Consider the following 26,639-nt stretch of genomic DNA (forward strand, 5'->3'; position numbering starts at 1 on the left):
AAATGCAAAACCCGTGATGTCAGCGGTGCCACGTGAGTTCTCCGCCACAGCTAACCAGGTTCTTTATTTCTTATTATGTTTTTATATTATAATTTTTTCTTTTTTTTCTTATGATAATTGTATTATGTTCTTTTTTTCTTCCCATGGCCACCAACTCGCCGCGGCCGTGAGTCCCGGCTTAACCGCATCTGGAATCGAACCCAGGTGGTGTTTTTTTTTTTTGAGATGCAGCCCTTCCACCCAGAGCACGCGACCGCGGTTCCGGCGTTCTCTTTCGAAGACTTTTTATTTCTCTTCTTTGTTCGCTCGGTAAAGTCACGTAGAAGGGAAATAATAAAATAATAAAAATAAAACATTAATTTATTTTATTTTTATTGTTATTTTATTATTAAAATAAAAACATCTTTCATTGTATTATTTTATTATTTCCCTTCTACGTGACTTTACCGAAAGAACCAAGAAGATGAATCCCTGCATTCACGAAAGCTTTAAATCGAAACATTTTATTTTATTTCTCACCCTGCACTTTCATCCCGTAGCACCGATTCACACGCAGTCAAATGCTCGCGCGACCCCCTTTCTGCTTGCATGCACTTTACCACGATTCAAAGATCACGCGACTCATAACTTGAATTGGTGGCGACGGACGCGATAAGAGGGGGTGGGTGGGGGGGGGGGGGTCCCCACCCCCCAACTCGTTTTGGATGTCAACGTCCGAGGAGCTGTCGCCAATTTGAGGCCACCACCTTCCTCCTGATTTGCGCTTCGCGGTGTGAAGTTGAAGGCAAGTCCACACACACACTCGCACACACACGTGACCTCCTGCCGGCGGGCATTGGACACTTCACGTGGCCTCGATGTGGTGCACCTAGCCTGGTACAATTGCCGTGGTGACTTCACCGCCGCTCTGTCTTCGACTCGGAGTTCGCGACGCCGCGGGTGCTCTCGGTGCCCACCGTGAAGCTGAAGCCGCTCTCCACCTCGACGACGTCGGGGATGCCGGCCTTGACGCTGATGCTGACGGTCGCCTCGAGCTTGTTCGCGATCGACCACGACGAGGTCTTGGTCAGCGTCTTGGAGGTCTCCACCTTGTAGGTTTGCGGGACGGAGCCCCGGTTCTTGTAGCTGATGGACTTGATCTCCTCCATCTGGACCTTCGGGAGCTCCCGGTGCAGCGTCGGGTACGTCACGTTGATCATCTCGGACCGCTTCACCGAATTGATGAACATGAAGCCCATGCAGTCGATGTCTGAGCCGCCCTTGCCCAGAATCCCGAGGCAGATCCCCACCTCACCCCCCCACCACCTCACCCCCCCCACCACCTCACACCCCCCCACCACCTCACACCCCACCACCTCATCCCCCCACCTCACACCCCCCCCACCTCACACCCCCCACCTCACACACCCCTCCCTTCGTCGTTCTGAAGGGGCCCCTGAATATAATTTTTTTTTTAAACAAAAACATTAAAACGCGTGAATGTTTCGCTTGTGCTACATCGCCTGCGACTTGTACGAACTACTGGGGGTGTTTAAGGTGAGCGAGTTGTCGCATTATCCGGCTGTATATGAAATGAGCAAATACTATTTATTTACATTGCAAGTTACAAATTAATGTATTTTCATATTTCCGTGTTTTTTTATTTATCTAGGACCCATTTATAACATCATATGCTACAGGCCCCGCACTAGCTTAATCCGGCACTATCTATTACTATAGTACTATACTGCCTTCGACTTTGTACGAACTACTGGGGGTGTTTAAGGTTAGCGATTTGTCGTATTATCCGGCTGTATAGCAAATGAATAAATCCAATTCACTATCCCAAGTTAAACATTTACGTCTTTTAAGATATCCTTTTTTTATTTAGGGCACATTTTTAACATATGTAGATCAGAAGCTCTTAAGGACCTTGATGGGAAATTTTAAATTCCGTGGTTAGCCCCTTTTGAAGCCTCGGTGGTTAACGGCTTTCGTCTTAAGAATCCCCGATTCGGAATTTCACCGGTGGCTCACGCATCGGGGCCACTTGTGAAAAAATACAACTCCAGAAAAGCTGCATCTTGATCAAAGCTGGATGAGTCTGCCCAGTAGTGTACTTTGCTGTGAATCCCAAACAGGAAGGAGTTGCAAATGTGAGGCTTTGCCAGATTATCCTGGTAGCAAAAGTAGCTGCATATGTAGTAGCTACTACACATGCAGCTACTACTTATGTAGCTACTACTTATGTAGCTACTACTTATGTAGTAGCTACGGGCCCCGCACTTGCAAGGGCCCTGCTATAAATGATTTCAAGCTATGAATTCCGGTTCTGTGATTCTGCACCTCGTAGGAAATGCGTGGAGGGTGGGTACAGATGTTTGTTCTTCACAAACACGCGCACACACACACAAAGACACACAAACACCTGTGTTTGTGCTTGTGTGTGCTTCGTGGAAATTGTATTGTCTTGTTCAGGTCAGGGAATTTGCGCCATAGTGGATGTCGAAACCAGCCAGGCAAGGCAGCGTATAAATACCGCTCGCTCTAAACATTACAACCACCACAGCCGATTGGAATCGCGAGGAGACACTGGGTAAGTACTTTAAAACGCCTGCTCGTTCTACACCTTCACAAGAATACGCCTTAGCATTTCAACACAGGAGGCGCAGGCAACCAATACTCATAACTAGATGGTTTGTTAGATCTTGTCAAACATCTAACCACCTAAAAAAACATTCAATTATGGATACGTTGTCATCACGATACTCTTAAGTACGGGTCGCTCGCCAGACGTTGATTTGATAACTGATTACCCTGCGGATATTTTCGCGTTTCATTCTCACTGCACAATCGTTCGACGGAAATAAAATAATTTGATCAGATCGTGATCCGTTGTTACTCTCTGCCCATGTAGATTCAAAACTACCCATAGGCTCAACACTGCCCACAGATTCAACACTGACATAGACTCAACACTACCCATAGACTCAACACTGCCCATAGACTCAACACTACCTATAGACTCAACATGACCCATAGACTCAACACGACCCATAGACTCAACACTGCCATAGACTCAACACTGCCCATAGACTCAAAACTACCTATAGACTCAACACGACCCATAGACTCAACACTGCCCATAGACTCAACACGACCCATAGATTCAAAACTACCCATAGGCTCAACACTGCCCACAGATTCAACACTGCCATAGACTCAACACTACCCATAGACTCAACACTGCCCATAGACTCAACACTACCTATAGACTCAACACGACCCATAGACTCAACACGACCCATAGACTCAACACTGCCATAGACTCAACACTGCCCATAGACTCAACACTACCTATAGACTTAACACGACCCATAGACTCAACACTGCCCATAGACTCAACACGACCCATAGATTCAAAACTACCCATAGGCTCAACACTGCCCACAGATTCAACACTGCCCATAGACTCAACACTGCCCATATACTCACCACTGCCCATAGACTCAACACGACCCATAGACTCAACACTGCCCATAGACTCAACACTACCTATAGACTCAACACGACCCATAGACTCAACACTGCCCATAGACTCAACACGACCCATAGATTCAAAACTACCCATAGGCTCAACACTGCCCACAGATTCAACACTGCCCATAGACTCAACACTGCCCATATACTCACCACTGCCCATAGACTCAACACGAACCATAGACTCACTACACAGAGGACCCCACAGACTCACCACACAGAGACCCATAGACTCACTACACAGAGAGACCAACAGACTCACCACACAGAGAACCACATACCACACAGAGACCCACATACTCACCACACAGATACCCACAGACTCACCACACAGAGACCCACAGACTTACCCACACAGAGACCCATAGACTCACCACACAGAGTGACCCATAGACTCACCACGCAGAGACGCAGATTCACCACACAGAGTGACCCATAGACTCACCACGCAGAGACCTACAGACTCACCACACAGAGACCCATAGACTCACCACGCAGAGACCCACAGATTCACCACGCAGAGACCCATAGACTCACCACGCAGAGACCCACAGACTCAGCACACAGAGACCCATAGACTAACCACGCAGAGACCCATAGACTCACCACGCAGAGACCCACAGACTCACCACACAGAGTGACCCATAGACTCACCACGCAGAGACGCAGATTCACCACACAGAGTGACCCATAGACTCACCACGCAGAGACCTACAGACTCACCACACAGAGACCCATAGACTCACCACGCAGAGACCCACAGATTCACCACACAGAGAGACCCATAGACTCACCACGCAGAGACCCATAGACTCACCACGCAGAGACCCACAGACTCAGCACACAGAGACCCATAGACTAACCACGCAGAGACCCATAGACTCACCACGCAGAGACCCACAGACTCACCACACAGAGACCCATAGACTCACCACGCAGAGACCCACCACACAGAGACCCATAGACTCACCACACAGAGACCCACAGACGCACCACACAGAGACCCATAGACTCACCACATATAGACCAATAGACTTACCACGCGGAGACACACAGGCTCACCACACAGAGGACCCCACAGACTCACCACACAGAGACCCATATACTCACTACACAGAGAGACCAACAGACTCACCACACAGAGAACCACATACTCACCACACAGAGACCCACAGACTCACCACACAGAGACCAAGAGACTCACCACAGAGACCCACAGACTCATCACACAGAGACCCACAGACTTACCACACAGAGATCCACAGACTCACCACACAGAGGCCAGGAGACTCACCACAGAGAATCATACACTCACCACGCAGAGAACCACAGACTTACCACACAGAGACCCATAGACTCACCACGCAGAGAACCACAGACTTAACACACAGAGACCCATAGACTCACCACGCAGAGACCCACAGACTTACCACACAGAGACCCACAGACTCACCACACAGAGACCCACAGACTCACCACACAGAGACCCACAGACTCACCACACAGAGACCAATAGACTCACCACACGTGGAGGAGGTCGTGATGGCGTGGAGGAGGCCGCGATGGCGTGGAGGATTCCGTGATACTCATCTTACACTGACTCACACATCATACACTCACTCACACAACCACTGACCCATTCACTCATCATACACGAATTCACTCATCATTTACTCACTCATCACACGCTGACTCACACATCATACACTCACACAACCACTGACTCACACATCATACACTGACTTACTCATCATAGGCTGACTCACACATCATACACTCACACTACCACTGACTCACTCACACATACACTGGGAGTGTCATACTGCAGCTATGGCTGCAAGTTTGGTCGTACATGTTATGTATATCGTTTATTGTTAAATTTGAATCACAGTTCCTATGATTACTGTTGTTACATTGTTTTTATAGCTTTATTTTGGTGATTTTGAAAACACATGGTTAATCTAAATTGTCTTATGGTTGTTATTGTGTGACTTGTATCACACTGGGATTTTTGCACACAGCGTTGAAAGACGGTGCTTTTTCTGGAAGACTTTGCTGGTTTCTTCCAGGATGTTTCTGTTGCGCGTCGTCGCTTTAAGATATTTTATGTTCATATTTTGTTTGTTGCGGTTGCACCCGACTCAAGAGCCGCATGGCTCACAGGGCTACACCTAATTAATGAAACTTGAACTCACAGGCCTCCCGCCATCCACATTTTCCCCTTTATTAGACCCGAAGTTGCTGAGTCATTCCGTGTGCACGGAACATATCGGTGATGATCTCGACTCCACCAACCGTTTGCACCTCGTAGGAAATGCGTGGAGGGTGGGTACAGATGTTTGTTCTTCACAAACACGCACACGCACGCACACACACACAAAGACATACAAACACAGGTGTGTGTGCTTGTGTGTGCTTCGTGGGAATTGTATTGTCTTCAAGTCAGGGAATTTGCGCCATAGAGGATGTCGAAACCAGCCAGGCAACGTATAAATACCGCTCGCTCTTAACATTACAACCACCACAGCCGATTGGAATCGCGAGGAGACACTGGGTAAGTACTTTAAAACGCCTGCTCGTTCTACACCTTCACAAGAATACGCCTTAGCATTTCAACACAGGAGGCGCAGGCAACCAATACTCATAACTAGAGGGTTTGTTAGATCGTGTCAAACATCTAACCACCTAAAAAAACATTCAATTATGGATACGTTGTCATCACGATACCAGTGGCGGCTGGTGATATTTATTTTTGGGGGGGCGCATTTTTTTTATTTTATTGAGGGGGGCAAATAAATATAAAGCAGTACCAAAAACCATTTTGACTACTTGAATATAAATTTTGATGATCTTTATTTACATTTCAGACCAAAGTACCAAAAAGCATGTTTCCTACTTGAACATAAATGTTTCTCTTTTATATACATTTCAGACCAAAGTACCAAAAAGCATGTTTCCTACTTGAACATAAATTTTGCTCTTCTTTCTTTCTGGCCAGCAAATTTCTCAACTACTCTCTGATTAAAGTCAGTCATCTCCGTAACAAGTCTCTTTTCCATGGACAGCAATGCCAGTGCATTCAGCCTCTCCTGGGTCATGGTGTTTCTGAGAAAATTTTTTATTCGTTTCAAGGTTGAGAAGCACCTCTCAGCTTCAGCCGTGGTCATGGGTGTGGTAATGATAACTTTTAGGAGAGTCACAGTTTCGGAAAAGACTTCTTCGAGATTATTCTCCATAAACAGCTGGAATAGGTCCACAGCACCACGGCAGGCTCTGAACTCTTCCTTGCTGTAGATGAGACTGAGCTCCGTCTTCAGCTTGCTTCCACTGAGCATCGGGTACGCTTTCATGGTGCTGCTCAATGCATCTTCAGGAAAGGTATCCTTGTACTCATCAAACCTGTCCCCCTGCAACAAGGTGGCACAGACAAGGTGGTCTGTGAAGGAGAAACGCTCCCTAGTGTGTCCCAGGATTGTGTCACAGACCTATAGAGATAATTAAACAAATAGATATATAAATGTAAGGTAGTAGCCTGGAGTAGACCACTAATTGTCACAGTTGCAATTACTTTCAAAAGAAAAATAGAGCCATTTGAGTTTTTGTCCCATACAAGACTGTAGTTTTTGGTGGCTTCAAATTTCATTTGATCATTTATTTTTATGTTGCCAATTTATTATTTTTGGGATGCTATTGTATATTAAAATTAAGATTTTTGTTAGGATTTATACCAAACTAAAAATGTTTTCTTGAGTCTGTAGAATATGATATGTAGGCAGGACATCTCTGCAGCACAACAATAATGTAAAATGGTATTTTGACTGATTTCTATAACAAACTCACCTCTGCTGCAATCCTTTCACGGTCTTCCGAACTGAGCGCCCGGCGCCTCTTTGTTGGACGAGAACCACTGCTTTGCTCACCAATGGAGTGGAGAGAGTTTCTGCAAAGGACAAAGATAATTTATTATAATTTTGGCAAAGGATAAAGAGAGTTAAAAATGAAAGAAAGCAAATAATGATCATATTACAGGAATAAAGTTACCTGATCTTTTGTATTTCTTGTTGGAACTGTTGGATGCTCACTTTGATATGGACTGAATCAATGTTCTTTTTCTGGAGCTTGGCATAGAGGAAGTCTACATGTGGCATGATGTGGTGATAAAGTTCCAGAAAGAACTTAAAATCCTCATCCTCCAGTAGCATGGCCAGGACTCCTGCTTCTCTGACAGTATTGGGGTCGAAGTCATCTGAGTCTTGTATGCTCTCAAAACAGTGAATGAGATCCTCTCTGTGCTCAAAAACAGTATTAATGGCACGGCTATGAAAGTTCCATCTGATGTTGCTGGATCTTGGCAGTCTATGGGCAACCACTTTATCCAGAAAACATGTCCGCTTGGGTGACTTAGAAAAAAAGCTGGCAAATCCACCAATGTTAGAAAAAAATATTCTCGTCTTGGATATGTGAGACGTGGCCTGTTGCATTATCAGGTTGAGCTGATGTGCGTAGCAGTGGATGTAGTGGGCATTTGGGTACACATCTTGTATTTTTCTCTGAACACCTGCAGTGGCACCCCTCATCACGCTGGCCCCATCATATGCCTGGCAGATGAGCTTACTTTTCTGATCCTTAGGAAGGATAGAAGCAAGACGCTCTTTTAGTGCAGTAGCAATGGACTCAGCTGTAGCTGACTGCAGAGGGATGAACTCAAAAAATCTTTCCTGCACGTTATTTTTGTCGTCGATGTAGCGCAGCACAAGCACAAGTTGGGACTGTGTGGCAATATCTGTTGTTTCATCTGCCTGGATTGATAAAAAACTACTTGTCTGGACTTCTTTGATTATTTCTTCTCTTGTAACAGACAACATACAGTCCAGTAGCTCGTTCTGTATAGTTTTCGACGTTCCCTTAAATACAGTAGCACTGTCAAGGTGCTCTTTCAATGCTCCATCAAGAGAGGCAACAAAATCCACCAACCCGCGAAATATACCGGGGTTATCTGAGCTCTCACTCTCATCATGGCCACGTAACGCCAACTCAAATGCTCCACAAAATTTCACACAGTCTATTATCCTGGACAGTATGTGTCGATTTTTTGTCACCTCTTCGTTGTGCCTTCTAATGCCAATCCTGTAGCCTTCATCTAGTTGTTCAGCAATGCTAACTCTGCCCAAAAACGTTAGTTTCATGCTATTATCAATATGGCTGCGGCTACTTTCATGACGTTTGCATTTGTCAGAGAGATGTTTGAGGTCTCTTACCCCCGTCGTTGTCCACAAAACTTCAGTGCCGACACTTTGAAATAAAAGACAGGGAAAACAAAAAAGAGAATTGCTAACATCACATCCAGCCAGCCACCTCCGTTTCTCATAACAAGCGCGGGTGAAGCTTCGTGTGTAGCTTCGTCCTCTGTCACTGGCCTGCTGCTGGATTTGTAAATCGGGTTGGTCCGGTCCGAGATCCTTTATCTTTTTTATTTCTTCCAGCGAAAGCCTTGTGAAAGGGTTTTTTTGTAAATAAATTACAGAATTTGGATGAACTGCTGCCATTGTTTACACAAAAAATTTGATCAGCCTAGCAAGTGTCAAAGTGGTGTCGCCTTCGCACTCGCAGTAGTGGCCTACAGCGTAAATTTGAATGACAGGTGACGAGAACCAATCAGATTGGATAAAATAACATGTATCCAATTCTGATTGGCCAGGGACGCAACGACTTGCGCCCCGAGGAGAATCTTTAAGAAACCAATTAGAGACCAGCTTCAGGTCACATGCTGTCCGAAAATGTAAAGTCTCACATAGACATCCATTTGTCCGGCGCCCCGCATAAAACACATTGAAAAACATAGAAAATAGTTGACCGATTAAAGCCAGTTTTTATTAAATGCTGATGCTTTTCTTACTACCAGCCGGCACATCGTATGAAAAAAATATTTTATTTATGTATTTTTATATAAATTTTGTATATGTATATTTCTGGAATATTGATGGGGGCGGCGCCCCTGCGCCCTCTATTGACGAGCCGCCACTGCACGATACTCTAAAGTACGGGTCGCTCGACAGACGTTGCTTTGATAACCGTGATTACCCTGCGGATATTTTCGCGTTTCATTCTCACTGCACAATCGTTCGACGGAAATAAAATAATCTGATCAGATCGTGATCCGTTGTTACTCTCTGCCCATGTAGATTCAAAACTACCCATAGGCTCAACACTGCCCACAGATTCAACACTACCCATAGACTCAACACTATCCATACACTCAAAACCGCCCATAGACTCAACACCGCCCATAGACTCAACACTGTTCATATGCTCACCACTGCGCATAGTCTCAACACTTTCACGGTTGGCTACGTACGGTGCTAAAGAAGTTCAACATACACACACTCACTGCCCATAGACTAACACTACCCACATACATTCATGCATTCCTCGCCCGTGCACCTCGCACACCAAATCACAACTAACCTGACATTAACCACATGCCCACCACTCACCATTATCATAATCGTTGTTGTTCTTTAGACACTCACAATTGACAACAATTCTCTTCAGACTAACCATCCCCTAAAAACATCAATATCCATGCACGGCATTAACACAGGAGGGTGTAACGATGTTTAAACACAGTAGACACACACATATCCCAAGAAACCATCTGCATTTGCCACATGTAATGCAAACAAACACTGCTTTGATGATGATACTAATGTATGTGTAGTATTGTAAATTACGGCGGGAGACCACTTGACGGGTAGCACACTTTATTAACTCTTTCCTTAGCCACAATAACACGTGTGGACAACTACAGCTCTTCTATAGCCACAATAACACGTGTGGACACTACAGCTCACGCTACACGTTCCACCCGGCTACACACACACGGGCTCTCCAGCCCCGTAGCTTCCAGGGGAACCTACAGACCCACCCCGGCTTGGGTATGGGTCACGACCACTGGGTCCCGTGGCCCGGCCCTCACACGGACGTCAGGCCCCGGGTCCCAAGGTCCCGCCTCTGAGCCACACAGGGTCCCGGCCCTTACAAGGACAGCGGGACTAGGGGTCTCAGGGCCCTATCTCTTCCTCCTCCGTCTTCCGTCTTCACTGGTCACCAACTCCCCGAGCGCCCGCGCGCACCGCCTTATATAGCCCTCCGCTCCCGAGGAGATGGAGCCTATGCGGACCGCGATGTGAGCACCCACCCTAGTCGACCAATCACGACGCGCTGCCATACGATCCGTTTTCCCAGCGCGTGTTACCACCACACAACCAATCACCCCGCGCTGCCACACGATCACTCCCTGTCAGCGCGCGTCACCAACACACAGCCAATCACCACCACATAACTCATGACCCCGTGCTGCCCTATGATCCCTCACCATCAGCGCGCGTCACCGACACACAGCCAATCACCACGCGCTGCCACACGATCCCCACTGCCAGCGCGTATCACCACTACATATGCATTGAACTTGAGACTCATTGGCTTTCGCCAGAGACGGCCGATTGCCCAGGTTGATCAGTTATATCTTGAAGTGCGCTGATACTTAGCACTCTTTTTGCTGTTTACCTTCTGACCATCTTCTCTGGTCTACTAACACCACTGAGGCAGCCACGAGGCCATAGAGGTAGTTTCTAGCTGTTGGTATAGTAACTAACAAAACCATCGTCTGTGTACAATTTTACCACAACTACGTTGTGTGGTTAATGCAAGATTTGACGATGCCTTGCAATGAACCTGTTGTGTGTGTGTCTCTATTGGGTAGTTTGAACATTCCAACACCACTCCCGTTTAATTGCCGGAAAGGGTACAACTTATATTATTGTTGTTTCATGCACAACGCTTCGCGTGAATGAGAGTCTTGCTCTTTAATGGCTGTATCTTTAATGGATGCATCTTTAATGGCTGCATCTTTAATGGCTGTATCTTTAATGCCTATATGTTTAATGCCTTTATATTTAATGCCAGCATTTTTATGCCTGTATTTTAATGGCTGTATATTTAATGTTTGTATCTTTGATGGCTCTATCTTTAATAGGTAACTAGAGGAAAGTTCTTTGAGGCAACACGGAATTTATTTAACAATGAATCCTTAACACAGAGGGATAACGGCCCCTCACACCCGATACGTTACGGCGGTAGCCCCTCTGGACTGATACGCCTCTCACTGGCTAATCTAACTCCTTCTTGAGTGAAGCGTGTTGGTCTTCACTGGTTTAAGCTAGAGCCAACCCTATGCAGGGGTACGGCTCTGACATTGGGCTCTTCTCTTCAGGAGGCTCTATGATATTCGGGTGAACGACGACTGCCGCGGCCGTTTAGAGGTCCAGCTTTTATACAGGGCCGTGGCTCGCCCCTCCCCAGCCACGCTTTACTTCCTGAACTTTCTAGCAGGACCTGGGGGTGATGTCATCCCTCAGCTCCCTCCTGGGGTCTGCAGTCTGTACCTCTGGTCATGCAGTTTTCCATAGGGGTTACCGTTGTGCCCTGTGGGCCATAGTCTCTTATCACTGGGGTTCAGCCACTCTTCTGCCCCCTATTGGCATGTGGCCGGTACTACCGGCTAATTGCATGGAGATGGCGCATCTCTGCCCAAAAATACCTTTACACCTTCATATTTAATGGCTATATATTTAATGGATATATATATATTTAATGCCTGTATCTTTAATGCCTGTATCTTTAATGGCTATATCTTTAATGCTTGCATCTTTAATGCCTGTATCTTTAATGCCTGCATCTTTAATGCACATATCTTTAATGGATAAATCTTTAATGGCTGTTTCTTTAATGCCTGTATCTTTAATGCCTGCATCTTTAATGGCCGTATCTTTAATGCCTGTATATTTATTGCCTGCATCTTTAATGCATGCATCTTTAATGTCTGTATATTTAATGCCTGTATCTTTAATGCCTGTGTCGTTATTACCTGCATCTTTAATGCATGTATTTTCAATATAAGGAATGAAACAGTAATACTTGTCCACAAATCAGGTTGTCGCCTGATCAAGCTATTTGTAATTACTGGCGAAACGTCGTACTCAGATTGTAAAAGTTGTGGCTTGGCTCTCCAACACACCGGTGTGCTGTACTTGAGACGAATTGGCATGTTCTGTTTACTTGACAACCCTTACTTGTTGGCTGTGTCGGGTGGTGGCGGGTTTTAACGACATTTTATATATTTACATGGCGATCTAACCAAAAAACCTCTATTATGGATGTATATTTAATGCCTGAATGTTTAATGGCTGCATCTTTAATGCCTGATTCTTTTAATAGCTGCATCTTTAATGCCTGAATCTTTAATGGCTTTATCTTTAATGACTGCCTCTTTAATTCCTGCATCTTTAATGCCTGAATTTGTAATGGCTGCATCTTTAATGCCTGAATCTTTAATGGCTGGATCTTTAATGCTTGATTATTTAATGGCTTTATCTTTAATGACTGCATCTTTAATACTGCATCTTTCATGCCTGAATGTTTAATGGCTGCATCTTTAATGCCTGAATCTTTAATGGCTCCATCTTTAATGCCTTAATCTTTAATGGATTTATCTTTAACGGCTGTATCTTCATTGGATGTATCTTTAATAGCGGTATCTTTAATGGCTGCATCTTTAATGCCTGTTTAGTGGCATAGAATAAGTAATGTAACAGCATAGCGCTGGCTGCTGGCGGGGAAGGGGATCTGCGGCTTGCAGCAGCCCTGACGTCAGCAGGCCACGTGATGCACCAGAGGGGGATATCTGGGGGAAAGTTTATTGAAGTGGCACGTGGGGTAAGCCCGGGAACCCGCTCGTAGGTTCTAGAGAGGGTGCATGGCCGGGGCGGAGCGAGGCCCCGCTGGGAGCATAAAAGGAGGCCCTGAGCGAGAGCTCCGGGATGTCGTATGTAATGGAATCCTGTTGAAGATTGTCGCCATCGTCGCTGTTGTCTTCACTCGATATTGTGCTGCTGGACGGTAGTTGGCTGTCTCGGTCCAGCGCCGTCAGCGTTAGATGGCTCTTGTTGTGTATAGGCTAGCAACACATGTAGAGTTGTGTATACATTAGCGACAGAAGAGTGTGTACCAGCGTAGGGTGTGTATTGTGCCGAGGGTGCTCGTTAAATTAAATAAGTGCCTTCAACTCTTAGCATATCTGAGTTAGTCACTACACAACAACAGCCACGAAGCCACGAAGTCCCCCACATATATCGTCAGAGTGGCCTTGCTCTAACCCCGGCCATGCCCCCTTTCTGGAACCTACCAGAGGGTTCCCGATGGGCCCCCCTCTGTAACCTATCCCCCCTGGATGTCCCCTCTCGTGTGTGCTGACGTCGGTACAGCCGTACACCGCAAATCCCCTTTGTCGCCAGCAGCCAGTGCTATGCTTTTACACCTGTATATTGAAGTGAGGGTGTGAAAGCACAAGCACATTTTTTCTGGTGTCTGTACGTATTTGTTTTTTTGGAGTTGTTTTAGTTGTGTCCAGTGTACACATGCGTGTGTGTACACATACCTACATGTTGTTTACACGTGGGGAATAGTGACGCAGCAGTTAGCATACACGCTGCGTGAACAATCCCAGCGGCCTGAGTTACATTCCCGCTCATGGCCATCAACAGAACCGGTCCTGGGCCTCGCCTAGGTCGACTCAGCCTCAAATCAGTTAACTGGTGCGATGTGAAAACATCGCCACTGGGGAGACAAAGGCGGCTGGGCGTGGTGCTGGCCACCCACCCCCTCATGTGCCGTTCTGATCTTCATAGGTGCTGCTACTCGCTATGAACGGCACTTGCCCCAACAGTCTGTTAAGGCTACACAGGGGATCTTTGTATTTGTTACATGTACAGGGTATTTGTCAATACAATTCTGGATCAGTGTCTCTCCCACACTGGTAGCTGTGGCTAGATGTTTGACGCGGGAGCACAGGAGTAGAGTGCAACAGAGAATAATCCTGGACTAACATGTTTAATACCGCTTGACTTTACGTGTCTCCGATAGTCAAACATTAACATGACTTTATATTGGCAATAGTCATATGTTACTTTGATATATGTGTAGTGACATAAGACGTCACTACTGTGTCGGCCCATACGAGGGCTGGGGGCCCCAAGAGGGTGCCTGGGGGGTTACGTGGTGGAGGGACCCAGACTTCCCGTGAGGTGGGGGAAGGGAGGCGTGGCCTGGGAAGGGAGGCGTGACCTGGGCAGAGCAGGCCACGCCTGGGCGGAGCCGACCACGCCGGAGCGGATATAAGCGTGGTGTGAACGCAGAGCGAGGCTGTTGTACTCTGAAGTGAAGACGACATCATCGGTTCTCAAGTCCCGGGTCGTCGTCCTGGGCCAGGCAGGCCGTTGCCTGCCTGGTCCAGTCTGTGTCGTGTTCCAGAGTGTTAGTGAGTTGAGGAAGGTGGTCACCACCTCATGTACAGTGTTATATTACTTACCGTTTAATAAATAGTGTGGCCTCCAATCTGTGTGTGTATGCACCTAATTCGAACCCACTACATATGTGTAGTGAGTTCCAGGGAGGCTGACGACGGAGTCGAGGCACACTCTTTTATTAAACTCAAGGACAGTACAATACTTGAAGGGGTAACGGCCCCTTCACCCGTACTAGATGGGAAAATACCCCTAGCACTAATTCTCCTGTCCTGTTCCCAGTCCCCCTCTAATAGTGCTACGGGAGGCTGTCTGATCCAGCCCTGGTAAAGCACGGATCCCGGCACCCAGCTAAGCCGGCCTTGCTCTTACAAGAGCAGAGGTCCGGAAGCTCTTGGGGCCACGCCGCTGGCTTGCCCAGCTCGGCCCTGACAAGGGCAGCGAGACAGGGGAGTCCCAGGGCCTATTCTGCCGGTCTTCAGACTTCACTGGTAAGCTTCTTTCACACTGGCCCCGAGCTCTCTGGCTCCCTGCCTTTTATAGGAATTCCCTCCGAGGGGCGGGGTTATGGGGGATCACAGAGCCCCCATGGCCCCCCAGTGGTTAACGGATGCGGACGTGGATGTAGACACCCGTGTGTGGGTGCAGACACCCTGTGTTTTCTGTCCGCCCTTCTCTCCGTAATAACCCCTACATCTGCAACAAACTTTATATTTGTAATTTTACAAAATGATTGAATATGCTGTTGATAATTGTGAATATATGGCTCTGCCAACAAAAAAGTACAGTAATATGTTATTGAGAATGAAATCATCCATAATACACTTTTTTGGGTTAGATCGCGTAAATATATCAATGTTGTGTCTTTAAACCTGCCACCACCCGACACAGCCAATTAGTAAGGTTTAGTGTCACGTAAACAGAACATGTCAATTAATTAGTAGTACAGCACTAGTGTATAGTGTAGTGTATAGTGTAGTGTAGTATATTAGTACAGCACACCAGTGTGTAAGAGAGCAAATCCACACCCTTTACAACACAATGGGGTCTGTCCAAGTGTAACAACTCCAACACGCTGGCTGTAAGAAAGGTGTGAGAAGATTGTATTATCTTCGGCTGCGTGCGTTCACGTCAACTTCCACCATCAAAAGCGCCCTGAGCCTTCCCCCCCGATCCTCTTCCCCTCTCTTTCCCGCTCTCTCTCCCTCATGTCTCTCCAACCAATCACGTCTCTCCCCCCGTCGTTCCTCGTCACAACCTCTTCTCATCTCCCATTGGCTGCATGCACCGTCCGACCTCTCACCTTCTGCTTCAGGAGGTTATGTCTGATGTCCTTCAACTCCCTCCACCAATGGCCAGCGAGCTTATTCCTAGATGCGTTCTTTCAGCCAATAAGAAGCCGTGTTGCTCGTCAGCCCTGCGGTGCACACAATGCTCACGCTTGTGACTGCCTCTCCGTTTGTGCAGCTAAGTACTTTATACTAGTGTAATGTGAGGATATATCTGGGTCGCTGACGGATCACAACTCATCATGATGATTGGCTCTGCCGGTCCTGGTCCATAGCCAATGGGGGGAAGCCTAGGGGTGTGGCCCTGACGTAATGGAAAGGTGACAGCTGTAAGTAGAGGATTGGTTCTGCTGGCTTTAGCCACAGCCAATGGGGAGACGAGTCAGGGGCGCGGTCCCGGGAGCCTACGATGGAGTCTGAAAGATTCCATAAAGGCTAACCAGGATTTGTGGAAAGGTACCACGTGACCCGGGTATTAAATAGGGGTGGAGACGAACAACACGTGGTCAGAACTGGAACGAACGGAGGGAGAGGCCACGCGAGAGCGGGGGTCCAGGCTGCCACGTGGATGCGTGCGTCTCTCTCTCTATCCCTCTCACGCTGTCTGTCAGCAGTGTGAAGGAGTGTTGTAAAAAAAGACAAATAAAAACCGGATTCCAGAAGTCGCGTCCACGACCTTTATTACACTAGGAAGGAATTGGCATGTTCTGTTTACGTGACAAAGCTTACTAATTTGTTTATTTACGCGATCTAACCCAAAAAACGTGACTTTACCGAAAGAACCAAGAAGACAAAAAACTTGTGTTATGGATGATATTGAAAGCCTTCTACGTGCGAAACAGAATAAAATAAGTTGACAAAACATCGCAAATCGAATGTAGCTACATCTTGCCACGACTACAGAAGCCCTGGCCACTGTTAATTTAAAATCGCTCCGAACGTTTAACTTTGTCCTCTTGTCCTCTTGTCGACGCAAATTACTTAGCCACAATTATTATTTGGATCCTAGAGAAGAATAAACTACATAACATCCTCACAACACATCGCCTCGGCATATTAATACTTAACAAAGACTGCTTTTAGCGCTCCGAGTGTGCATTTAGGATAGCGTATTTTTACGATTCATATTATTATTATGGAATATCTGTTGAACTAACGTAGAATTTTTCTGTGGATTGTGTAAAACTATCAGGTGGATTGCAAGCGGCCTGAACCCCAATGTCCACCTGCCTGACGATGTCGGCTTGCCCCACTCCTGCTTCCTCTTAAACACGAGGTGAGTGGTCACTGGGAAATTATTTGGTCAAGGAAGTCATTTCATGTGTGGCTGTTAAAATGCACAACATCGATGCACTGTGCTAAGGCGGATCGAAGGTGGGCTGAGGAGTGAGTGAGTGGGTGAGTGAGTGAGTGGGTGAGTAGGTAAGTGGGTGAGTGAGTGGGTGAGTGAGTGGGTCGGTGAGTGGGTAAGGTGGTCAGTGAGTAGGTGGGTGATTGGGTGCACGCATTCGACGTTATAACTTGATTGCGATTTCGGTTCATAATAACGTAGGTGTGTGGCTATAAATAGAATGCCTATTACACTGTGTAACACATTTTTTGTTCCTAGATAGTAAGTGTTATTTCCTAATTGATTATGCCTAAAAAGGATAGAAAATGGCTATTATTCCCCAAAAACTTAGATTTTGTGACCAGAACAATAATATTTTGAAATGTACCTATTTTCAATGAGAAAATGGACGAATGTATGTATTTTCATTCCCATAACGTAATACAAAATGACTACAAAAGATTTAGAAGTGAATAGTTTTTCGAGATTAATTATTACTGTATACTGTAAATCACTTTCACGAATCAACCCCCAAATGCAGTCTCCCATCATGTTCTCGTTAAACTGTCCCTGGTAGTGGCGTTCAAATTCCAGCATAACCTGGTGGAAGCGCTCACCTTGCTCCTGCGAGTACGCTCCCATGTTCTCCTTGAATTTAACAAGATGAGCATCAAGAATATGGACTTTGAGGGACATCCTACAGCCCATTGTGCCGTAGTTCTTCACCAGAGTCTCAACCAGCTCCACATAGTTTTGACCTTGTGATTGCTCAGGAAGCTACGAACCACTGCGACAAAGCTGTTCCAATACGATTTCTCCTTACTAGTGAGCTTCTTGGAGAAATCATTGCACTCCAGGATCTTCTTTATCTGTGGTCCAATTAAGACACCAGGTTTGACCTTTGCCTCAGACAGCTTAAAGAAGAAGTCTTGAAAGTACTTGAAGGCTGCCGACTCCTTATCTGCAGCTCTGACAATTTTTTTCTTAAGGCCCAATTTGATGTGCAGTAGTGGCATCAGCATCTTCCGGGGGTCTATCAGTGGCTCCCACTTGACGTTGTTCCTCCCCACAGAGAACTCGATCCGCTGTGGCCAGTCTCGCCTGTGGTAGTGCGCCTTGGTGTCCCTGCTGTCCCAAAGATAGCAGGGAAACTTGGTAAACCGCCTTGGAGACCCATCAGGAATGCCACCATTTTGAAGTCTCTGATGACCACCCAGCCGTACTCATCATACTCCAAGGCATCCAGCAAGGTCTTGATGCTGTTGTAATTCTCTTTGAGGTGCACCGAGTGAGCCAGGGGAAGAGACAGGTACTTGTTACCATTGTAATAAAGGACTCTCTCTCAGATGTCGATCTCCGTTGTCCTTTATTGGGTTCGTAAAATCTCGTTACCACGGCGTCCTCGCTCAGGCCCGCGTCCCTCCCGACGATCTCTCCACAGCCACTCGGCTGCTCCAATATGCAGTCTCCCTGCTGCTCCGATATGCAGTCTTCCTGCTGCTCCGTTAGGCAGTCTCCCTGCTGTTCCACCTTGCAGCCACACCGCTGCTCCGCTCTCTAGCTTCACTGCTGCCCCGTATACAGCTAGCCTCCCACAGCCGCTAGCTCTCTGCGTCTGACACCGATGGCTGACGGTGTCGACGTCTCCCACCGCGTGGCGACCGCGCCACTCTCTCTGTCCTGCCCAGCGTGGCCTCCTCCTGTTTCACTCCGTCTCAACTCCCCTTTCCCCTTCCGGTTCTCCCCCTAAATCCTCTCTCCCACGTGACCCTAACTCCACCCACTCCCCACGTGACCCAGACTCCGCCCCCCCTCAATCCTTGCTCGCATTACACCATTATGGAACAGCACGGCTTTGAGGTTCCTGGATGAGCTGTCAATGAAGAGGTGTCACTCATTCTGGTTACAGGCAAATCCGATTGCCTCGAACAGACTGGTCACATTGTGGCAGAAGCAGAGCCCATCTTGACGGATGAAGAAGCTGCAAAAAGGTTGGTGACGCTTCCTCTGAACTGGTGGGCTTAAGGCCCCTGTATTTATACTACTATTTATATCACTGGAGAGTTCTCGAATGTTCTAGAAATTACTCCAAGTTTACTCAGCACTGAATCTATCTGGAATGTTCTGGAAAATAGGTAAATTTCAAAATATCACTGTCCTGGTCACAAAAGCAAACATTCTGGGAAATAATAGCCATTTTCTGTACGTTTGAGGCATACGCAAGTAGGAAATAACACTTACTACCCAGAAAAAAAAATGTTACACTTATTAATCTTGCATTGCTTGTCTGGTTTTGTGCAGTCATGTCAATGATTGTGGTTGCTTGAAAGTATATATTTAGAACTAAATAATAATCTGTACACAATCCATCTGTAGTGACATAAGAAGGGAGGGGCTGCTGGGGGCTCTGGGACCCTGGGTGGGCCAGGCGCTTAAGCCTCTTGGCACCAGGCGTTGGGTTCCCAGGCGGGTCCAGACGCTTAAGCCTCTTGGCACCAGGCGTTGGGTTCTCAGACGCTTAAGCCTATTGGCGCCGCCAACGGGGGGGGGGGGGGGGGGCTGTGTGTGCTCTGTGGGATGTCTGGTGGCGCACACGGCCCCACCCCTCGTTGGACCAGGCATAAAAGGGGAGCTCCCTGGACGATCGGGGTCCAGTCGTAGCTCAAGACCCAAGACCCAAGACCAGCCATCGGAGGACCCTGGGACGCTGTGAGAGCCAGTGGTGGGACTCTGGAACTCCCGACTCTACGACCTTGTGAGGGCGAGTTCCAGAGCGTAGCCAGAGTAGAGTATCTAGGCTGTGTACCTAGGCTGTGTACCTAGGCTGTGTACCTAGGCTGTAACAGAGTATCAGGACTGTTGGAGAGTTGGAGTGTTGGACTGTTGGAGAGTTGGACTGTTGGAGAGTTGGACTGTTGGAGAGTGTTGGATTGTAATAAACAAGTTACCTCTACAAGTGTCTCCGGAACCCGTTACACATCCACCAGTCAAATGTATTGTTGGTCCCATCGGAGTGCCGATCCATGTCCATGCGAATAACGTTCGTCTTGCCTGTGGCGTTTCTGGGTGTTACAGACTTCCATTGGTGTCTCGATATGGAGACCGCAGAAAAGCAAACAGATGGGCAGCCATCACAGGTAATTACAGGTCTTTGTTTGTATTATCTCTCCGTATATTTGTATGATTATGTTATCCATCATAGAGGCTGGTTGTTGTGATTCCTTGTGAAACGTCGCGGTTACTCGAATGTGTTTTGTGGGTTTAACCTCCATAACTCAACAACCGGTTAGCACTAAACTAGTAACGAATTGTCAGCACGTTTTTTTTCCGTGACAAACCCCTCACCGATTGGCTGTGTCAGCTGATGGTTGTGGTGGGTTTACCAACACACATGTATATTTACGCAATTTATCCCAAAATACCCTCTATTATGGATAATATTGGTTGCAAAAGCCCTGCAACTACTACTACTTGTTAAACGGAATTTTACGTTCATTGACCATTTAACACATTTGTATTTTTTAGGCAAGTGGAAATATTGCCAAGAAAGGTGACGTGTACATGGAAGACGTCACCATTGTTCTACCGATTGTAAAGAATGGTGTCAGTGGCCTTGGTGAGCTCTGGAATTGTCATAGCTCTGAAACAACCCATCAAAACTTGTTCAAGACACAACTCAAATGTGACCACCTAATTGCCCACCCACTCAAGAAGCTTGAGTACAGCTTGAAACACGTCAAGGGCACCGAAGACCAAATCACAATGGTCAAAGCCCAAGGCTCCATGGGCCTGGAGCTGCTATGTGGGCTCATTAAAATTGAAGGATTTGCAGAGTATAGCAATAGATCTGTGAGAAGCGTGAACGAAGAAAAACTAATCTGTCAGTACAATTTGGAAAACTTTTCAATCTCCTTGCTTCCAATATCTAAAACGGAAATCGATGAGCACGTACACAGCCAGCTGATGAAAAGACGCATCAAAGCAACACACGTGGCGTATGGGGTGATCTTGGGCGCGGAAGTGAACGCGCACATACTGGTCACGCGGAATGAGACAAAAACGAGCGACGGCATCAGCGGCGGTGCGGTTGGGAAACTCGGTTTTGGCAAAGTAACGGCCTCACTGAAAGCTCAGCTCGAGTGGTTGGACACGAGCGAGGCGAATGACTACAGCACGCAGATCGACATTCACTCCAAGCCGCCAATGAAGCGGCAGCCGTCCACGGTCAAGGAGATGTTTGAGTTGGTGGAAAATATAGACGTGTCTGTTGCCAATGAGCGACATTATAAGTTCAGTGACGCAAACATCACGGGAGTGCCGATACGCTGGGTGCTTGTACCCATTGCTCAGTTCCTGGACATTGACGTGGAGAAGCTCTACATGCAGATCAGCGAAACTTTACTCTGCGACTTCAGAGCCATGCTCATCTCCCTGCAGGATTCTCGTCAGCCCGAATGCATTAAGAGACGGGTGCTTGAGAAAGAGCATCGTCTCCAGTGCGTCCTCTCGGACTCCAGCTCCCCACTCTCTCAAGACATTTCACAATACGAGAAGATACTAAACAAAAATGTCGAATCGTTCTTTATTTGTGCCTGTAAGGCTTTGAGAGACTATAAGCAGGCAGTAATCACATCCATTGAGCTTCACAAGATTATAGAAGAATATGAAATGTCTCAATTCAGCGCAGTTGACATATACACAAAAGTGGACAAATTCGTGATGGATGGAAAACACGAACTTGATGGAATCCATGAGAAAGATGCAACTCAAATGGAGGCTGAAATCTGCACCTTTACCAACCGTGCATTGTTGAACGAATGGATGAACACAGAGTCGAACATTAAAATATTGTTGCAGACAAAGGATGGCCCTTCCAGTGGAGTATTCCATCGCCTCTTTAAAATCAGTTATGCACTGAAAGAGCATAACATTGATGTGGGAATTGCACTGCCTTCCATTTCTGACAACTTCTCTCTTACAATTAAGGCTAGAGAACACCAAAAGTGTTATCACGCGGCTGATATTCCACTCATCCTTGGGATTGTCAGTGCCGCCATGAGCACAGACTCGTCAGTGGAGAATCAGTTTTACACGATCATGGCTTCACGCTTCAACATCACTTTGCCGCTTCAGACGAACGAACTTAAAGACCTTCATCGCCTGGTAGAATTATTGAAAATAGGAGATGTACACATTGCCTCCTCCTACATGGAATCTTTAGAGTGCCTCTGGAGTGGCGACTCCCACTGGATGTTTTTTGTCCCAATCGATGCAGTGGATACTGCATATGAATCCATAGTCGGCCTTCGCGACAACTTGAAACGACTCGCCTGTGCCAATGGAAAGTGGGTGGTGGGTAGGCTGGACATTGCCAAGCAGCACGAAGCGCCCTTATTGTTTGTCCTTCGTGACAAGAAAGTGAAAGCCATATGTCTAGACCATCTGGACATTATTATTCTTGTCGATCTCTTCAACAAAGCAGCAACCTCTGAACACAATGAACCCGATTTGTCCTACCTGTCGCCAGCGTCCCTGAAGTGTTCTATCTATCACAACAGAGCCATTTACGCAGTGAAGGCCATGGAACTCATGGATCCAGCTAATCATTATGAGCACAATTATAATCACCTAAGGATGCAGTCGTTTGAGGATAATGTCGATGAGAAGCTTACCGATGCACTGCACATTGTACGCAGTTGTCTATCGCGAGTAGACATGTATGTAATTGCAATGGTTACACATTTTGCCATAAGGGATAATCCACAAATGTGCAGTATTCTCGAGAAAAATGGATGGAGAAACGTGGATTGCAGTTTTGGCAAGGACCGTCTAGAGCTGCAAGATTGTGAGTTGATCAGTACTGCGCTGCAAGGGTGGTTAAGTTCACGTGATAATTTCTTAACCAAGGTAAAGTCAGCCAAAGTAATCATACAGCAATTTCAGTTGACATCTGGTCCGTGCACTGATAATAGTATAATGAGTGTTAACAATGCTATCCAATTAGTTACAGATGACCCAGAATGCCCAGAATATAATTTTCATGAAATTCAAAGTTTGCAGGAGAGTGATTTCCATAATAAATGCTACGTATTTCTAGCAAGAGCAGATGACTATGTGGTCAGTTCTGAAAACCAAGACGGAATGACTCATGTAAAAACACTGATTTCAATTTTGAAACGGATGTATCAAAATGACTCATATTTCTTTAATGCCTATGATGCCATAAATATATATGTTGGTCGAATTGATTTGCGTAACTCTCAATATTCCAGCTCGAACACATCCATTACTCAATGCATAGAGAAACATCAGCTTCACGCACTGCTTCAACATCTATCTAAATTACAGTATAATCGTCACCTGGTCATGCTGCAGCTTGCTTTTGACAAACTCAAAGAGGCAAATGAGCCCAAGGCAGTTGTCGGGGTGCTGCAACTGCTGTCAATCTCTGGACTGCAAGTAAATCAATGGAAAGATCTCTGGACCAATTCTTCGTTCAAGTACCTCATTAGACGTGTAATCGAGGACTACGACGTACTTCAAACGATGCACTTCATGAATCGCACATTTATTCCAAGGGAATTGCAAGATAAGTTCTCATGCAAAAGTGTGTCTCTAATGCCAAATTACTTTTCAAATTTGGAAAGTGCTTTGAGCACGTTTCAGAACATCATTACTCTGAAAGAAATCCCACGACATTTCACTCAATTATTTGCTCAATCTATTGCCAATGATGCAACTTTGGAGAAATCACTAAAAGAAGCGAACGCTCTGATATATTGGAAAGAAAAGGATAAACAATTCAGTGAGGGTTGGTCTCTGCAGACATTCAAGGATGCTGTGGACAATATTGAGAAGTTTAACAAGGCGAAGGAGTCAGCCGAATTACATAAAATGCAGAGAGATGTAGGTATCGATGTGAAGGTTGATGTGCAAGCTAACAAAGCGGTTGTGATGGTGCGTGAAGATTGGCACTCAGTGTTTGGCAAATCCTTGCCAATGACCACACCTTTTGAGTACGTGATTGTGCGTGGAATTATCAATCAACTAGATGTTTCCTCTGAACAAATATCAGCAATCATGAATAAAGCTCTGCCATATATAATGCAGACATTGAAAATGTGGGGAGGCAATATTCTTCGAGCAGATGCGATCTGTAGGTTGGGTCAAAGAGAAACTACAACCGTCATTTGCCGTGCCTGTAAACGTCCCAATTTTACAGCTAACATTGCTAATGCGCGCAATGCTTGGCCAACACGACAGCAGAACAAAGCTTCCCTGTCTCGACTTGACTGCATCGTTGCTCTGCTCAGCGCTGCTGATTGCACAGTCGTTCAAGAAATGCTGCAGATAATGACCAAGTTCCCAATGGCGCTCCCGCTGGTGATGCCAGATCTGGAACTTGCAGGCAAGTTGAAGGTGATGCTTCCGCTGCTTGTCGGCAACACGATAAAGTGTGAGTCTCAATCTGGGGTCATTGCTGAGAACCACCTGTTCCTCAGCCCTTTCAGACTCATCCTGGCTGTTAGACTCGGCAGCAGTTCTTGCGGGAAGAGCACAATCCTCAACCAGCTCATGGCCGTGGAGAACATGTTCTCATCGTGTGGGGAACCCGGAGCCCAGGGAGGGCCACCTCTGACCCTGGCCGGGACGGTAGAGTTCACGTGGCTCACACAGGAGACGTGCAGCGCCAGCCTGTGGGAATCTGTCATGCAGCAGTTTTACTCGCAGGGGCAGCAGGAGATTGTGCTCCTTGCAAACCTCCATGGCGATGCCCTCAAGCACCCAACAACTCTCGAGTTCCTGAAGAAGTTCACCTCAGCATACCTGATTTTCATAATGCCAGGAACAAAGAACATCTTGGAAGAGAGAAATAAGGAGTTTGGCAAACATGCACGTTCTGAAGATGAATCCTTCTTCCTTCTTGTCAATCCTTCAACAAACTGCGACGAAGCGGACGAAATCATCATTCAGACATCAACGCTGACAAATGATGCCACTTTGGAGAAAGTGCGCTCCATTTTCAGAGAAATTCTAAAAATTCCTTCTAAAAAAATGACGCTCAACCGGAAGCTTGAAAGCTACGAAATATGCGACCCACTGTCTCTTGCACACGTGATTGAATGTGTCGAATCACAACGAGTGGTAGATTTCGTTCGACAGAAGACGTGTAAAGAAATTAGAAGAGCCATGAATTTTGAAATGCATATAACCGGTCAAAGAACAAATCTGATTAGATTATGGGGCGACAACGAGATACTCCAGCAGCTGATGACACATTATGGAGCAGTTTTGAGCCTGCCTCTTTCTGAAAGACTAAAAGCCATGTCCCAACTTGAGAGGGATATCTCACTCCTATCCAATGCAGAATCCTCAAATATCAGACAAAAAGTTGCAACTAAAATTGAGAACTTACAACGACAACTTGTTCAAAAGGATCAAGACAAGACATTTTTTAATCAAATTAAAAAGGATATTCATGATAACTTGAAAGAGCTAGACCATATGTGTCTCGGTTTGGAGCATTTCTTTCGTGAGTTGGGTCATATTTATGAGATAGTACAAGGGGGTCAAAGTAAAAATGAAGACATATTAACATTTCCACAATTGTATGGAGAGTTGCTCACCCAAGGCCATTCCATTGAACTGCTTAACGGTGACAACAGCGAAATGCCCGGAGCGTGGTTGGCAGACATCTTTCAACACATTTCCCGCAACTTCCCAACACTCCGCATATTCGTGATCTCCATACTGGGATTGCAGTCGTCTGGGAAATCCACACTCCTGAACGCCCTCTTCGCTTGCAAATTTGCCATCTCCGTTGGCCGCTGCACCCGCGGTCTCTTCATGAGGCTGCTATTCTTGGAGGAGAAGCTCGTGAAGGAGCTCAAACACGATGCGATCGTGCTCATTGACACCGAGGGACTTGGGGCGCCAGAGAAAATGAACGACGACAACACGAACAAAAGGACCGAATACTCACAACGTTCGTAATGAGTGTGAGTAACCTCACGCTCATCAACGTACTCGGGGAGTACATGCGGGATTTGACTGAAATCTTGCAGATCGCGATCATCGCGATGGCTCGGCTTGGCAAGGTTAAGATGGCGCCGGACATTCTCATGGTTCAGCATCTCACGG

At 46.5% G+C, this 26,639-nt stretch overlaps 2 protein-coding genes across 4 annotated transcripts; one reads left to right on the top strand and one right to left on the bottom strand.

Moving 5' to 3' along the window:
• Positions 1–5,969: 5,969 nt before the first annotated feature.
• Positions 5,970–9,632, bottom strand: LOC133359665 (zinc finger MYM-type protein 1-like). 3 transcript variants are annotated; one of them, XM_061578155.1, is made up of 3 exons: positions 7,561–9,557; positions 7,360–7,459; positions 6,042–6,926 (listed from the first exon to the last, which is right to left on the bottom strand). In XM_061578155.1, the coding sequence occupies exons 1-3, from the start codon at positions 9,063–9,065 to the stop codon at positions 6,477–6,479; spliced, it is 2,055 nt and encodes a 684-aa protein (XP_061434139.1). In that variant the 5' UTR covers positions 9,066–9,557; the 3' UTR covers positions 6,042–6,476. The 3 variants fall into 3 exon arrangements, 2 of the variants coding, with proteins under 2 accessions (XP_061434139.1, XP_061434138.1); XM_061578154.1 differs by having other exon boundaries at positions 6,044–7,004; XR_009757184.1 differs by having other exon boundaries at positions 5,970–7,459; positions 8,778–9,632.
• A 5,358-nt stretch (positions 9,633–14,990) lies between these two features.
• Positions 14,991–26,639, top strand: LOC133359660 (uncharacterized). The gene is made up of 5 exons (XM_061578143.1): positions 14,991–15,370; positions 17,361–17,444; positions 19,408–19,489; positions 20,574–20,635; positions 21,024–26,639. Exons 3-5 carry the CDS (start codon positions 19,471–19,473, stop codon positions 26,490–26,492), a joined length of 5,550 nt encoding a protein of 1,849 aa, XP_061434127.1. The 5' UTR covers positions 14,991–15,370; positions 17,361–17,444; positions 19,408–19,470; the 3' UTR covers positions 26,493–26,639.

Source organism: Lethenteron reissneri, chromosome 65 (genome assembly GCF_015708825.2).
Source record: "Lethenteron reissneri isolate LAM-NWPU_2019-01 chromosome 65, ASM1570882v1, whole genome shotgun sequence".
Taxonomy (NCBI): Eukaryota; Metazoa; Chordata; class Hyperoartia; order Petromyzontiformes; family Petromyzontidae; genus Lethenteron; species Lethenteron reissneri.